General features: G+C 45.0%; 3 protein-coding genes and 2 non-coding genes across 5 annotated transcripts; 2 read left to right on the forward strand and 3 right to left on the reverse strand.

The window, feature by feature from the left end:
- Nucleotides 1-45: 45 nt before the first annotated feature.
- Nucleotides 46-1,517, forward strand: JR316_0010048 (Amino-acid transporter arg-13; the record flags this gene model as incomplete). The annotated part of the gene is made up of 4 exons (XM_047895724.1): nt 46-180; nt 242-409; nt 476-654; nt 707-1,517. 4 exons carry the CDS (start codon nt 46-48, stop codon nt 1,515-1,517), a joined length of 1,293 nt encoding a protein of 430 aa, XP_047745443.1.
- Nucleotides 1,518-1,773: 256 nt separating this feature from the next.
- Nucleotides 1,774-1,845, reverse strand: JR316_0010049. Its single transcript has one exon. It is a non-coding gene; the product is annotated as a tRNA-Asp (tRNA).
- Nucleotides 1,846-2,772: 927 nt separating this feature from the next.
- On the forward strand, nt 2,773-5,064 carry JR316_0010050 (putative peptidase YuxL; the record flags this gene model as incomplete). Its single annotated transcript, XM_047895725.1, has 6 exons — nt 2,773-3,356; nt 3,405-4,187; nt 4,245-4,270; nt 4,324-4,392; nt 4,445-4,713; nt 4,765-5,064. The coding sequence occupies 6 exons, from the start codon at nt 2,773-2,775 to the stop codon at nt 5,062-5,064; spliced, it is 2,031 nt and encodes a 676-aa protein (XP_047745444.1).
- Nucleotides 5,065-5,208: 144 nt separating this feature from the next.
- On the reverse strand, nt 5,209-12,122 carry JR316_0010051 (Aminopeptidase 2, mitochondrial; the record flags this gene model as incomplete). The annotated part of the gene is made up of 34 exons (XM_047895726.1): nt 5,209-5,253; nt 5,328-5,393; nt 5,448-5,507; nt 5,571-5,618; nt 5,671-5,836; nt 5,891-5,979; nt 6,034-6,127; nt 6,181-6,299; nt 6,366-6,463; nt 6,517-6,702; nt 6,768-6,907; nt 6,962-7,241; nt 7,294-7,330; nt 7,391-7,520; nt 7,572-7,597; nt 7,662-7,672; nt 7,726-7,778; nt 7,835-7,980; nt 8,040-8,158; nt 8,213-8,552; nt 8,615-8,840; nt 8,906-8,974; nt 9,022-9,168; nt 9,834-10,223; nt 10,284-10,364; nt 10,425-10,602; nt 10,658-10,715; nt 10,772-10,931; nt 10,986-11,063; nt 11,118-11,141; nt 11,197-11,419; nt 11,482-11,559; nt 11,621-11,954; nt 12,015-12,122. 34 exons carry the CDS (start codon nt 12,120-12,122, stop codon nt 5,209-5,211), a joined length of 4,407 nt encoding a protein of 1,468 aa, XP_047745445.1.
- A 3,470-nt stretch (nt 12,123-15,592) lies between these two features.
- On the reverse strand, nt 15,593-15,664 carry JR316_0010052. The gene has a single exon. It is a non-coding gene; the product is annotated as a tRNA-Asp (tRNA).
- Nucleotides 15,665-15,687: the final 23 nt, after the last annotated feature.

The following is a 15,687-nucleotide window of genomic DNA, read 5'->3' on the forward strand; positions in this document are numbered from 1 at the left end:
AGGTTTAGAAATCATACAATCATCTATTGAGGACGCGGCGAACGAATGGGGAGTACAGTGGCAACAGGCGGAGAGGTAGCCTCTACTATCCGAACTGTCGACCATGTTGGACCCGCACTACCAGACGACGATGGCATTATGACCGCCAAGAAAGCTGCGAAGGATATAATGTTCGGAAGCGTGAGTCTACTTTTCTTCCATTTGGCTCCTACAACTCATAGGTGGTGGACTCGGAGTGTAGATCGCAGGAATGGTCGCAGAAGTATTTGAATACCCATTCGATCTGGCAAAGGTCCGCCTGCAAGCGCAGGTTTTAACCCCATCTTCCTCGAATGTCGCGAGATTTGAAGGGCCCATGCATTGTCTAATGCAGACGTGGAAGGAAGAGGGTGTGCGGGGCCTGTATCGAGTGCGTGGCGTTGGAGCATTTGCTGTTATTTCTAGCTCATGATGTTGTCGATTCGAATTTTGCCAGGGATTACCAGCCCCGATAGTTGGATCGATGGCGGAGACGGCGTCTCTATTTCTTGCCTATACAGCATTCCAAAATGCCATCCGATCATATTATTCCACAACCTCGCCATCAACACCACTTTCAATACCACAACTTTCTCTAGCAGCTGGCGGAGCGGGATTCCTCACAAGTTTTGTCCTGTATGTTTTGATTTCATGAGAAATGCTGCAGATTCTAATATTCAGGTATAAGGACACCTATAGAACTTATAAAATGCAAAATGCAGGTTCAAATGCTGAACTTCCATCCTCCACCCGCCGCTCCTGGTCGAATACCCAGACGACCCGATCCAACATTCGCCACCGCTCTCTCACTATCTAACGCATCCCACAATTCTCACTCAGCGTCCACATCTGCAACATGTCCCCAAGCGACAACTACCGGCAGAAAGCCAATGCACGATCTCGCGTGCAAATCCACATCACTGACAACTCAAACACTGCGGCCACCAGGGCCCATCGCACTCATCCGGTCCATCGTAGACAAGTATGGCGTCCGTGGACTCTGGCTAGGCCACACCGGGACACTCTTCCGCGAAACAGGCGGCACCGCATCCTGGTTCGTCGCCAAAGAGTACTTTGCGCGCAAACTCGTCGACTACCGCATCCGCCAATCCCCCTACGTCACCGTCGCCGTCGCCACCACCACCCCGGGCGGGAACGCGGGCACCGTGCGTGTGCCGCGTACACACGCCAATACAGAGCTGTTGGCCTGGGAGTCGGCGCTGTCAGGCGCACTCGCGGGTGCGGTGGGCGCGCTTTTGTTTTACCCCGCCGACACGGTGAAGAGTTATATTCAAACTGAGGAAGAGATGCGTCCTAAGGGCGCAACCCCGAGTACCCCACGGACACAGAGTACATTTTTAGGGACATTTAGGAAGATGTGGGTGAGGCATGGGCTTAAAGGACTCTATGCCGGTTGTGGGATGACGGTTGCGCGAGCGGTCCCCAGTAGTGGTATTATTTTTGTGGTGTATGACGGATTGACGGCCTATTTTGCTTAAGGCATATGTACATTCAAACATTTTCTAGACATGCAGCTAGAAGTATATAGTTTACACCACCTACTTTCCCCATAATCATTAATAATTGTAACCAGTATACAGTCTCCTTCCTCCGCTCTTTAGATACTGCCGTTCAGAAATGCTCAAAGCATAGGAAGAACTAAATCTTAAAAATTTGGAAAATAGGTCAGACAGTACGACAGCCAAATATTTTTCTTTGCAGATGAAGGTCAGCAAAATAGAAAAATTAAAGCGTCTCTCCGCCTGGGAGTCGAACCCAGCTTTCGCGCGTGACAGGCGCGTGTACTAACCGATATACTAGCAGAGACGATGTGTTCGATTATTCCTATGACTTCACAAGGATACACGCTCTTAGCCTTTCAGTTTTCATTTGAGGTCTGACTAGGAACGTACTAGGAACGTCCAGCATAGTAAGTAGAGCATTACGACTGTCATTCAGGCGGAAAAGAATGCGCGCCGCAGACGCGCCCAGCCGCGGGCCCAGAATCTTCAACGATAAAAACATATGCCCACTTATCTACGGAGAAAATAAGAGAAAAAAATCAAGTTGGTTTTATAAGTTATGATATAAGATAGACAATGACTTCCATCTGACCTTTGCGAAGTTTGCATCCCGAAGCTTACACGAAGACTTCGAAGGGCGGCAATTGGGCGGCAATCTCCTCCAACTCAAAATTCAAAATCAGGGGCTACCCCGAGCTCTACCCTTTTTTACTGAGCTTTTACACTTCAGATAGATTTTAAACTTCTCACCACGTTTTCACCTCCACCAAATCACTATTTCCCGAAGCATGCCCGACGCGTCTTTATAATCGCGTTCCATTCTAGTGACAGTCACGTGACCACAAAGATTCGTACCACCGGGCCAGCGAATTATTCGTGCACCTCACTCACCAACTCCTCAAACAAGTTCCACCAACTTTTCACACTTGTCAAATCTTCTTGTCCGATGGTATCCATCTTTAACAAATTTCTAGCCCCACGAAACAGACTTATCGGGGAATGTGCATGACCTCATGACCACAGGGGCCCGCAGCATATGCAGGGTACTTATGCTAACTGCGCCGTGGGCAAGACCAACCACCAGCACATGCTCAATCACGTCGTTCAACTCATAAATGGGATATTCACACGCGACAGTTTCTTTCCTATATAAAATGGGTCTTCTTGACCGTTATCCATCGTTAGAACGAGCCAGCGTGTATCCTTCAAATCACCACCTACTACATTCGCAATGGGATCAACAACGTCAGCGCCCGAGCCCACTGCCGAATCTCCAGATTCGCAGACGAAGATCACTCCTCAAGATATAGCTTCATCTGACGGTATCTCCGAGCTCAAACTGTCGAGAGATGGCTCTCGCGTGGTGTATACTGTCGCTCCGTTGTACAAAGCAGGCGACAACAAGGTGTCTGCGTTGTGGCTGGCTGATACCTTTGCAGATGAGAGCGCACGTCAGATTACACTGGGTGGCCATCGCAATTTCTCGCCTGCTTTTCACCCTACGTCACCTTCCCAGGTGTATTTCCTGTCCGATCGTGACGAAGCTGGAGGAGTGGCGCATCTCTATACCATCACTGTCACCGACAGAGATAGCCTCGACACGAAGAAGATTGATGAGACGGCCACTCCCGTTGTAGAACTGGGTGATCGACAGGGAGTTTCGTTTTACTCTATCTCCCCTGACGGTCGCTTTCTTGCGTTTATTCTGGATACCAAGACGTCAAAAAAGGGAGAGAAAGAGAAGATTGAAGTGTGGAGGGAAAATGTAAACTTCAAGACGCTCAACTTGATTGATTTGACCGATAAATCAAAGAGGTATGTTTCCTGTCTTATCCTTTTACATGTTGCCTGATGTCGATTGAGCTTCCGGAACCTGTTATCCAATCAAACCTCGCATGTCGACACGTTTTCTTGGAGTCCAGATAGCTCCTCCATTCTTTACCGTACCATCAGTCATAACGACATTGAAGCCCAAGCCGAACCCACAGAGGAATATGTGGTATCGATCAGTACCGGCGAAGTGCGCAAAGTGTTTCAATATCCTCAGCAGCCAAGGGGAGCTACAATCTGGCGAGAGAATGGAAAAATTGCCATGCTACAGGCGGCCAGCCCATCCGAGCTTATTTCTGCTACTTGTCTCTGGTCTAGGCAGTCCGTGCAGGGTGTGGGATCAGAGCGCACTGCTTATGGGGAATCGAACGACGTCAATCGCATTGGCGACCTAGGTGTGAAATCACAGTTCGCTGTGGAGGTGCACGACGGGTTGATAACCAAGCTGGATGTCTACGATGAGAATGACCAAGCGTTCACGGTCTTCCAGACATCTGTGGACTACGCCATTACTTTATGGGACATGGTTTTGACTGACGACGGGAAGTATGTGCTGGTGGTAACAAAAAGTTCGACCGTCTCAGGTGAAATAGAGAATGTATGGTCGGGAGTTGGTGAACCCGGCAAGGATTGCGTTCTTTCGAAAAAATTATCATCGCACAATGCTTGGTTCGACACAAAGACGCCTCCTGATGGAGACGCTTTCTACTGGACAGCATCCGATGGAGAAAAGATGGAGGGCGTGATCAACTATCCCAAAGGTGTCGAGCTCAAAAACTTACCGACAATAATTGTTGCGCATGGTGGTCCAAGCTCGTGAATTATTCCTTTTCAAACATCTACCGTCTGAATGTTTGCTCACAATCTTCACAGGCGCGATACTCTGGGGTTGGGCTTCAGTGAGTTCGCTCAACCTATCTCCTTTCTTGTCGTCCAATACTTCTCCCTCTAGCATGTTCAAGGTGGCGTCCATACCTGGCTTCCCATGGCTATCTTGTACTTTCTCCAAACTACCGCGGCAGTGAGTCGTTTAATATGACTTCGCTTTTCACCACCCACAATTCCAAAAACAGGTACTGGGCGTGGAGACAAGTTCACCATGGCCGCAAATGGTGGCGTCGGTGGGATAGAATGGACAGACATCGAAGAAATGATTCAAGAAGGAATATCGCGAGGGATAGTCGACCCTAATCGCATTGGAATCGCTGGATACAGCCAAGGCGGGTTCCTCAGTGCATGGGGAGTCACAAGGCCGAACAATAATTTCAAGGCGGGCGTAATTGGCGCCGGAGTGACCGAGTGGGGTATGCTGGCTGCGACGTCTGATATGCCGGACGTTGAGGTATGTCTGCACTATCCCTAGTGGTCGGACGAAGCTTAACCACTTCTTTAGGCTGCACTTGGAGGCTCTGGACCTTGGACTCCTGGAAAGCCGACTTATCTAAAAGGAAGCCCGCTGAAAGACGCACAATATGCCAAGGCTCCTATCTTATTTTTGCATGGAAAGAACGACGCTAGGGTTCCCCTCACGCAAGCTATTGGGCTTCTACGTGGTATTGAGAGGGAAGGGAAAACAACAATACCTCCACAGCTCGTAGTGTATCCGCGGGAAGACCATGGGTTTGAGGAGCGCGGAAACGCGGAGGACATATTGAAAAGGGTTCTTGATTTTCTCGACAAATACGTCAAGTAAACACGTGAAGCTTCGTCAGTACAGTATATATCTCGAAAAAACAAACAACCCGTATCTCTCTGATATTTTCAACCTGCATTTTCGAAGCGAAAAGAGTCTTTGGAAGAGACCTCTTGGCTTTTTTTTCTTTCACCCCGCGCCGAATTAGTGGCGTTCCGCCAGCCATTTCTTCAGATCTTCCGTGGATCTCTATTCGTCAACATAAGAGTCAGTACAGCTGTGGGATGACTATAATATTTTATTTCTCTTGCCTCAACGTATACTGCTCTGGCGTGGATATTGTCGAGTGCCTGCGCGAGTGCCTGATTATACTTGGAAGTATCCTTGTCCTGTAGTGAAGTGTTGAATACCCCCAAAACAACAGCTTAATGATCAAACGTTACTTTGTAGAAGGCTTTGATCTTGGCGAAATCCTCCTTGGTAGAGTAAAAAGACGTGACACGCTGGGTTTATACGTTGTGCCTTTGAACAGAAGTTTCTCGCGAGAAAATGCTGAGCCCACTCACAGGAATCAAATAACTGAGCATGAAGTTCCCTTCGAATCGTTTATACATCTACAGACCAAGTCAGGTACTTCTACCCTCAGTGTGGAATAAAAGGGCTTACCGCATCATAATTATCCTCCCAGAACTTGGTTAGAGGTCTACGAGCATTGAAATTTGACGCCAGAGCAGAGAAAAATGTCCCAACATCTTGATCTCTCGCTTTATTCACAATGAAGTCGAAAGTCGCATTGATCAAAGATTCTTCCTTAACACTGCACATGGCATGGCTATCGATCTATGATAAACATTTGACAAAATGACAATGAAATTTAAGGACTTACATAGCAGATTGCTGCTCGCTCGGTGTTTTTGGTTTTTCGTAGATCCTGGCCATAACGTCATAGACCTCTCTTCCTCCGTATCGGCAAGCCTTATTAAATTTGTTCGGTTAATGCGAATTAACATGATCATAAAGTAATCTTACTGCCAAATACACAACACCCTCTAGATCTGCCGGTATAGAGTTGTCTCCAGTGTCTTGATAGCGTTTGAACAGTCCTTGAAGTCGCTCAGTGACACTTCAATAAATGTCACTGTCTCATCATAAGTCAGGTACCAAACTACAACGTACCTTTGGTCTTCTGCATGGAAGGCTTGTTCGATAGCCAGAGTTCTTAACAACGAGTCATCGATTGGTTCTCCCACGGGATAGTCATATCCTAATCGATCCACTATGGGGACAAAAAGAGACTAACAAAAGAAATGCGCCCAATTTAAGTTTAAACCACAGCTAAACCCAGAAATTTGTCAACTTACGCGACAGAACGCATCAAATTTGCCTGAAATATCAGGATACTCCCACCAGACACTCCGGATATCAGTAAGACTTCCGGCGCTTGCCTGCCACACAAGGTCTATTTTGGATGGTAAGAGCTGATAAAATTGTCACAAGTATAGAAAGACTTACATTCCGTTTCGTTTCTCAGCTGTTCTACCAATGACAACGAACTGCTGATGTTAGCGAAGCCAGCTCTGGACAAAGCCATCGTGTCATAGACTAATCCAATTCTATCTTCCAAAGAAAATATCGTATCGCGTTTTGCAGCCTCGGCGCCAATCAGCTTCAGACGCTCTGGGGTATAGAAGACTCGATCTATGTGTATCGAAGCAAGACACCATCAGCAAAATCGTACGCTGTTCGGAGCAACGTTGACTCACAAACACCGTTGGTACCTGCATTTAGTTTGAAAGGTTTGGTGGTATCCAATGGGAAGTGTTGTTCACGTTTGCGTAACACTGGTTCATTGTCGACAATTGCTTTCCCATCCTTGATCGATAAGATATTCAAGGGTATGTTCCTATGGTCAGACCAGATTAACCAAAATTAAAGGCATTCCTAGTATTATAATTACCATATGGTTTGATTCTGCTTTTCGGATGGATTACCTGTTTCTAAAAAGCGATCCTGACGCACATTGATACCTTCTGCGTTCTCAGTCACAGTTAATACAGGAAAGCCAATCTTGGTGATCCAATTTTCCATCAAGTCGGCAATGTCGAGTCCAGTCGCTTGGCTGATTCCATCCCACAAGTCACGGGTGACACTGTTTTGAAAGAGCTTCTTTTTGAGGTAAATAGACACTCCTTTCAGGAATTTCTCCTCCCCGACGTAGTGAGCAAGCATTCGAAGCACTGGCGTTGATTCTCAGTTGTGTGCAGGCTTGAAAAACCGAAGATTTCTCACCAGAGCCAGCCTTGGAGTATGAAAGGTCATCGAAGATCTGTCGCGCACAGAGTCAGACTCTACAGAGTACGGAAGCCAAGTCTATGAGGTCAAGTACCTGATTGATATTATTAGCATCCGGACAGTCAACTTCGACTGGGTGGGAGGAGATCTTTGAGTCCAACTTGAGTGCTTGATTTAGATGGTCGGTTATGAATTCGGAGTTAACGCGCCATTCAGGATATACTCTGTAATCCGATTTGTAAGTTATTCATCCTTGAATTGACTAAACTGATTACCTGTCTGGAATGATCACTTCACCCATCTGAAAGGGGATTAGCGAGGTTACAACAATCCTGCGATGAACCCTAGCCCCGGAAGACGCTCACCAAAGTGGCAACTGAATCGAGTTATCAGCTGACCGTTGTAACAAAACTGAAGAAGGCGACATACCCTCGTTGAGATAAAGATTATTCCACCATTCCATCGTTGTGATGTTCCCGAACCTGTGATATTGAGAATTATGTAAAAATGGTTCGAAAGGGCTTTGTTGTGAACTTACCACATGTGAGATACCTCATGGCTTTGCATAGCCACCACTCCCTTCTTCGTTCTGATATCTGGTCGTTCAGGATCGAGCAAGAGTCCACTTGTTCGTCCAGTAATCAGCCCCCAGTTTTCCATAGCGCCAGCGTCAAAATCGCTGACCTGATGATTATTCACAATAAGCATATCAGCTGCGATGAACTTTGGGAAAGACCACGCACCACAAGAGTATCGAGTTTGGGGAGCGGATACTTGACATCAAATATCTTCTCGTAGAGGGGCAGAACAGCCGCCTTTACATCGAGCGCATACTGTGCTTGGTGAACAATGTCAGGGGTAGCTAAATTTCACTTGGATCAATGAGCTGGACGATATACGATGCCAATTCGTTCACCATAAACACGTAGAGGAATGGTCTTCCCGCTGACGGGCATAACGACTGAGGTCTCTAAGAACTTGAATGGGCCATTTGCCATTGCCACAATATACGTCGACATCGGTGGTGAAGTCTCGAATTTGGTTATCTTCCAATTTTCGTTTCGAATGGGCCCAAGGATAAAGTTGGATATGTCAGACGACTCGGACATGATGGTACTCTCACTGATCGGCTCTTCAAAAACCACGGACATGTTGCTCAGGTTTACTGTATCTGCCCGTGATATCATTGTGATGGAATATGTTGCTTTTAGGAGGGGTTCGTCCCAGCACGGAAAAGCGCGACGAGCCGCCGTGGGCTTCAAAGAAAAACAGATCATTGATCCAAAGATAGAGTACGAGTTTTCGAAAAAGTTCGCACCTCAAATTGAGTGAGAGCATAGTACTCAGTTTTTCCCTCATTTTGCCATGACGATCGATAATACCCTGCCATGTTCCCGGTAAGCTTGCCGGCAAAGTAAATCCTCAGTTCGACTTGAGACCCTGCCAAAAGCTTGTCTGGTGGGCTGAACGTTGCACGTTCCTTTGTTTTATCCACTGAGATAGTAGCATTCTGGAGTTTCTTTGATCCATCAAAGTAGATGAACCTTGTAGTAAAAAGGTAGTTGATCAATAGGCTATAGACCCGGCATGTTCAAAGGAGATGACTTACGCCTTCCTGAGATCCAGATCTTCAGATGCGTTCAGAACAATGGCAAAAGTTTCGTTTTTGACTTCCAAGCTGCGCATGCATATCAATAAGGTAGAAGTTTTTGGCAGGAAAAACACTTGACATGCCTGATCTTAACATAACCCTCGAACGTGAGTTCCTTCAGATCAGTCTTGACAGTGATATCGTAGTGATTGGGCTTGACGTTAGTAGGCAAGCGGTACTCATCGTCATCTACGGAACCATAGAGAGTCATCGTAAAATCGCTTGAATGAGTTGAGCGTTATCGATTTGGATGATTTGAAGGAAGGCGAAAGGCATGTTATATATACTTACGGCGAAAGCCATCATAACCCCCCATGTGCTGGTTTCGCAACCTTGCAAATAGTACACGCTATCTTTTTTTGTTGGAAGGATGACGTAGAAAATTCGGCACCGAGACGAACTCATGTTGCAGACTGTAAAACGTTCCAAGTCCTTAAAAGTTTATTTGAACTGCAGCGTACAGAAAGACATGAACCAGTGGCAGTCAGGTCCGGGTACAAACGAGATTACTAAGCATCGGCACAGATTGACTGCCGTGTCGGACCCCGAAATCAACTTTCAACTTGAGAAACGCTGCTCTGGCCCAGGCTGCCCAGCCCGCAAAACGTGGGAATTATGAAAGTCGTTAGACCGCGGTGACTCAGAATTTGCAGTGACTCGTCTGGCTAGCACAGGAAAAGCTCAAGTTTATGTTGCGCCACATTTTACCACTGGATGTGAGTCAAACTTGACACATTTAATATTATTATAGCGCGTTTCGCGCTGTAGATATAACCATATACATGCCGACGTCGATACAGAAATCACAAAATTAGTTTTTTGGTTTATAAAATAATAAGTTTCCATGATAATTCATACTATGCTGACTCGTTGAAGTCAAATTTACAATGCCCTGCGAGGAGTGGCAACAACGGGAAGCGGGCCTTTAACAGTGATAAAGAAGTCCTGCAAGTCATCTATCCACTTCGTCGGATTGTAACCTTCTGCGAATTTGAGTTCGGTTCGTTGTATCATCAGGCAAACCACCATGCGCATTTCCTGGTACGCCAAATTCTTTCCGGCACAGTTCGCGGGGCCCATCGAAAAGGGTATGAACATGTTGGCGTTGTGAATATATTCTGCCGAGTCGTTGAAAATTTGAGGCTCAAGCTCCTTTCGCACGTTCTCGGGCATCCAACGTTCCGGAATGAATGCATCAGGGGCGGGAGAGAAGTTACGGGGGTCACGGTGTAGAGTGTATATTGGAACAATAGCGGTGGTTCCCTCTGGAGCGAAGCTAAGAAAGTTAAAGAGAGTTGAGCATGGAAGTGCATTATCAAAAAAGAAAAAATCCTACTGAGGCCCGAGCATCCTCCCGCTTGTATCTCTACGGTTAGATCCTGTAAGAACTGGTGGGAATAATCGTAATGATTCATTTCTTCCGATATCAAAGCTATCAGGAAATGAAAACTTGACTTTATATGAAAAGCAAACTCACATAACAGCATTGAGGTAAGGTAAATGCGCTTGCTTGCTAGAGTCCATTATGTCATTTCCAAGCCCGTCCACTTCAGCTTGTAGACGTTTATAGATGGTAGGATTGCATATCAGGAAGTAGAATATGTGCGCAAGGGCAGTAGCAGTGGTGTCGGAGCCTGCAATAATTGCCAAACCACCTGTAATACAAAGCTGAATAAAGAGAACATCGAAAAGCAGATTAAAAATTCTGACCATCGCTCACAATCTCAGCTACAGTTGGACGTTCCGAAGCTACACCGTCCTCATCAATCTGTGTGCAGTTAGACCCGGAAGCATTACGATATTGCGAACGGGAAATGGACTTACCAAATGGTGGAAGATATCTTTATGAGTTGAGCCTTGGGTTCTTCTCATTGCAGCTTTTCTTCTGGCATAGTTTCGGAATTCTTTAAGATCGCCCAACCCAAAAGGGAGTCTAAACAAAATGCCGGCTAGCCAAGGTACGTGACTCATGAATGTTGCGCTTCTATAACAATAAATAAGTTTTGAACGATGATATGAACAAAAGAGTGAAGCTCACTGCTGAGATGCTTCAATCATATGCCAAAGATTTTGTTCATCTGCTTGTGCTTTCATCATCTCTGATCCTCCACCAAACCTGCGGAGGTTATTAGCGCCAAAATAGGGTTGATTGAATAAGGTATCCTCTTACGCCAAATCACTCATAATGTCATATCTATAACAAAGAGTTAGGCTGATGTGTAGGTGCAAGAACATAAACAAGCGCTCACGCAAAATAAGAAGTAAAATCAGTAAAATTCCCAGCACCCTTCTGTGACAAAACCAAGTCAACGAGCTGACTGGACCTTTTGATGACGGTCTCTTCATATCCTTTGAGGGCGTTTGTGCTGAAGGCCCTTGTCCAAGGTCGTCGGCGCCTAGCGTGTTCCTGCTTATCGTTGATGGCGATTAACGGCTTCACAGGTTGATTAGGGGGTACTCGTCCATCCCAAACTAAACAAAAGAACAGGCTAAATATTTTGTCACGAATAATCCCCGTTTTTAATTCAACTTACATGGTCCTTTGGCGAGTCCCGTTGCTCCTAATGTCGGCTGTACAGAGTGCGGATCAATGATCGACAACTCATTTGGGCCTAAAATCTGGCATCAACATTTTCGCTCGAGTGTTGAAGAGAAATTGCAACGCGAACGAACCGACTCTCACGACATCACCGTACTGTGCGTGAAGCTTGGAATATAACGTATACTGTTTTCCCGAGGTTGACATAAAGGCACCGTATAATTTGGTTACTCGGCAAAGGAGTGGCCCTGGATATTTGGCCAGAGGATGCCAGGGAGAAAGTCGATAAGCTACAAGCGAAGCCAGAATACTTCCCCAGAAAAGGGGGAAAATCGTAAGCACCGCCGTCCAGAGCGTGCTTGCGTGAGGTAGGTAAAGGGAGGTAAGGCCCGAAGGGACTCCCAGAAGTAGGGTGAACACTACAAGTGGCTCGTAGGATTCATACTTCTTGAAAGTGAGATGCACAGCCTGAAAAATGGTCAAATGGTTGACAATGATGATGCTGGAGTCGAAAGATGTGCGACTTACAATGCCTATACCAACCGCCGCTAAAAGAGCGTCTGTGCGGGACAGTTGGGCCTTGGTAGCAAGGTTCTGCGGTATCTCGTAGAACGAATGATCAGTGATGTTCGACATCATGAAACAGAGGCCTGATGGTGGAACGGCACAAACTTAGTGCTTTAAAAGAATGTCGGCTCCAGTGTGTCCAAAATTATTATCCCAAAGTTGTCCCAAGTTGCTTCTTCGGGGTTGGCTAGCCCTGCCCGAGGTCCAATTCTTTCGGAGTCAAAATTTCGCACACCAGCTGTCCATGGTGACGGTAGCCTATACGATGATAAGGAACGTAAAGGGTGTGACGGTTATGTTCGGATAGATGAGCTTGAGAAGTTTTTTCATTTTTCTGTTTTGTTAAATATAAAGAAATCGGTTGAATAACGAATATGAATTAGTATTGCAAGAGCAACTTGTATTAGTAGAATTCTGCATCTTCAAAGTCGCCAGTTATCATCATATTCACCTTTCAATGAGAGGCTTACCATCACTTACCAGCTGTCATTTCGGACCAAGCATGCGTCGAGGACGTGTCTTCTGACCGATAACGTCAGCTAATCAGCAGTTCATGGACATAAGTATGACCGAAATCGCTATAATGAACTGCCCTGACCTATAGTTAAACGTGTCGAAGACATTTGCAAGAAATGACGAGCCTCTTCTATCTTCCGATGAGTATCAGCAAGTAATATTAGCCAATCGGCAACTATACAGCCGTAAAGAACGTACTCTCACTACATCCTCAAGACTAAGCAACCACTAAAACTTAGTAAAAGCGAAGATTGTGCCCCAACAACTGTTTCAACGAATAGTAGTAGAACTAGTCGGCATTTAGGAGAAAATATCCGGAGGTCCGGGCAAAGCCGCAAATGATGCGTGCATCCATCGCGAAAACCGCCAAAAACCAGATAGAATGGATTAATATAATCATAATTTCCGCCGGACGGAGTGTCCGGCGGACAGCACGTGACCCACGTGACCACCGCGGTGGTGAAATTGACATGTTAGTTTCACCACTGAAGTGGTCAAATCCGACATGTAAATTTGATCACTCCAGTGATCAAGAACAGCATGTAAGTATGACCACTTCAGTGGTGGAATGTAGCAAGTTAATATCAGCACTGAAGTGGTGAAATTAATATGTTGGAGTTTGCCACTTCAGTGCTGAAATTGACTTGTTGTATTCTACCACTGCAGTGGTCATAGTTGTGTGTCAGATAGAATAAATACAATGCTAAGAATAGTAATTATTGCTACTTTTATAATTTCTACACCACTGGAGTGGTAACATTTAGAATGTATCTTATATCACTCAAGTGCTAGAACAGTGCACATGATTTGTACCACTGAAGTGGTGAAATTGTCTACATAACTTATACCACTGCAGTGGTGGAATTATTAGTTTCAATCTCACCACTCCAGTGCTTGACATATTTTAGCAGTTTGTTTTATTTCTTAGGGTTGGATTAATTAATTAATTAGATTAGGTAGTTTAGGGGTGGGATTAGGTAGTTTAGGGTTGGGTGTAGGGGTTAGGGGTTAGGGGTTAGGGATTATGGGTTAGGGATTAGGGGTTAGGGATTAGTTTTTAGGGTTGTTGAGTATATATACAAAGCGCGCGAGAGCGCGCGCAATGTACATTGAGACGCGACATGACGAGGTAGTCACGTGAGTCTGTCCGGCGGATGTCCGGCGGACGCGCGGACACAGTAATCCATTCGGTCTCCCAAAAACATGCATTGCCTTTGTACCCTTTTAAGGTAAGTCAGGAATTAGCCGACCTTACCAAGCCAATCAAAACATTTGTTGACCTTGGATTGCCTTTGAAAGGTTAGTGAATTATTAACTGATCTTTGCTTGGGATTTTAATATTTGTTCTTATTGTAAGTCATAGCAAAAGATTTCAGATGTATGTATAATCAGAGAATTATAAATTCTGCCTTATTTTCCAATATAATTATATGCTTTGCCTTATATTGTGTTGTAAAGCTTTAGAAAAATATTTCCTTGTTAATGAAATCTTCCCTAAAAATTGAAAGGCAAACCAATATCTAGATTAGTAGTGTAGGTTATTCATTGATTTTTAGTTATTATATTGATTGTTCAATATTTATAACCACGGGGCGCTCCTCACTGCTCAGAGCAAGCTCAGAGACAAAGTTTCGTGAGAGATCACATGACATAGAGTCAGACATTGGGGCCACGGAAATTGGGGACGGGGACTCTAAAAGACCGTCACACAACTCAAAACGACTCTGTCAAGGCTTTTCACTTCCCCCATCTTCAAGAAATTAAATGGTAAGAATTTCTTCCTAACTTGTGAGATTCCTGCCTTATAACCTCTAGCATATACAGTTCTAACAGTACTGGACTGGGTTTGGCTGGTCAGATAGTAAGTGCACATCATATTCTGTACCATCTATTCCACAATGTACTCATTTTCAACACAAAGGTGACCAACTATCTGATTCTCGCACTCGGTCTCGTTCTCGCTTTTAGCGTAGTTTTTTTGCTCTGCTGTTTTGACTTCTACAGTAGCTTTTTTTACTACACGTGTATTTGTATTTAGTTGGTTAATAAGCAATTTGTACATTTCTGGATACCGGCGGCCAAGCCAGAAAGAGTGAAATAAGATTCATTAATGAGCGCACATCTTTGCAAACTTACCCAGCTTTGCAAGGGCAATTAAAGATTTGCCCTGCCTTCAAAGGTCAACTAAGAATGACCGAAAGTTACTAAGGATTTGCAATGTTGCTAATTATAACGTGTTTTTACTTGTAAGTGCTTACAAGTAAGGCCATTTATAATCTTTGTGTCCTTAGTGCCATTTGTTACCTTTATTAGCAATGTATTATCTGGCAAACTTATGGCGGTTTTCGCGATGTCGGCCCCTTGTCCGTTCAAGGAGCGGCTTGTGAGATGAGAATTATGGCATTCATGTTTGTAGACGTATTCTATCTTTGACAACGACGCTTTGGCTCCACCTTCTCGTCCTATCTTTGGTGGGTTTAAGTATGACTTGCAGAGACTGTAAGTAGTTGTTAGCTGCACTGGCCAGCTTCACCGATTAGGGAGCATGTGGATTCGCTTTCGTTAGAGTTTTCTGGTGTCATTCGTAAAGGTACGTTGAAGAAACCTCAAGAGGATTAGTTTGTAATGAGTGTAGATGTGCTACAATCGATGACGATGCACTGTTACATTCAAGTTACATTACGCAGTCTTATATCGGTGATCAGAGTATTAGCTGAGTATCAAAACTGGATACAGCCAACTAAAACAATGGTTCAGACTTTTCAAAAGCCAAATTGTATTTGTAAGAGCATTCGACACCAGAACTAGTCAATAATTCCAAGCCAAGTAGCATCAAGAATCAGTTAGTTCTCTTGAGTTAGATCGCTCATTTTAGCATAGTTTTGCGGTGGATGAACAACAACGTGTTAATCCTCCCATATAACTCGAAGTTTTTTTTGTTTTCAAAAGTGACATTGGACTAAAGGAACAATTTGTGTAACTGTATTCAAACACCTCACATGAAAAAAAAATTGCAAAAATATCTCTCCGCCTGGGAGTCGAACCCAGCTTTCGCGCGTGACAGGCGCGTGTACTAACCGATATACTAGCAGAGATTATGACAATCGTGACGCATCAA

Source organism: Psilocybe cubensis, chromosome 9 (assembly GCF_017499595.1).
Source record: "Psilocybe cubensis strain MGC-MH-2018 chromosome 9, whole genome shotgun sequence".
NCBI lineage: Eukaryota > Fungi > Basidiomycota > Agaricomycetes > Agaricales > Agrocybaceae > Psilocybe > Psilocybe cubensis.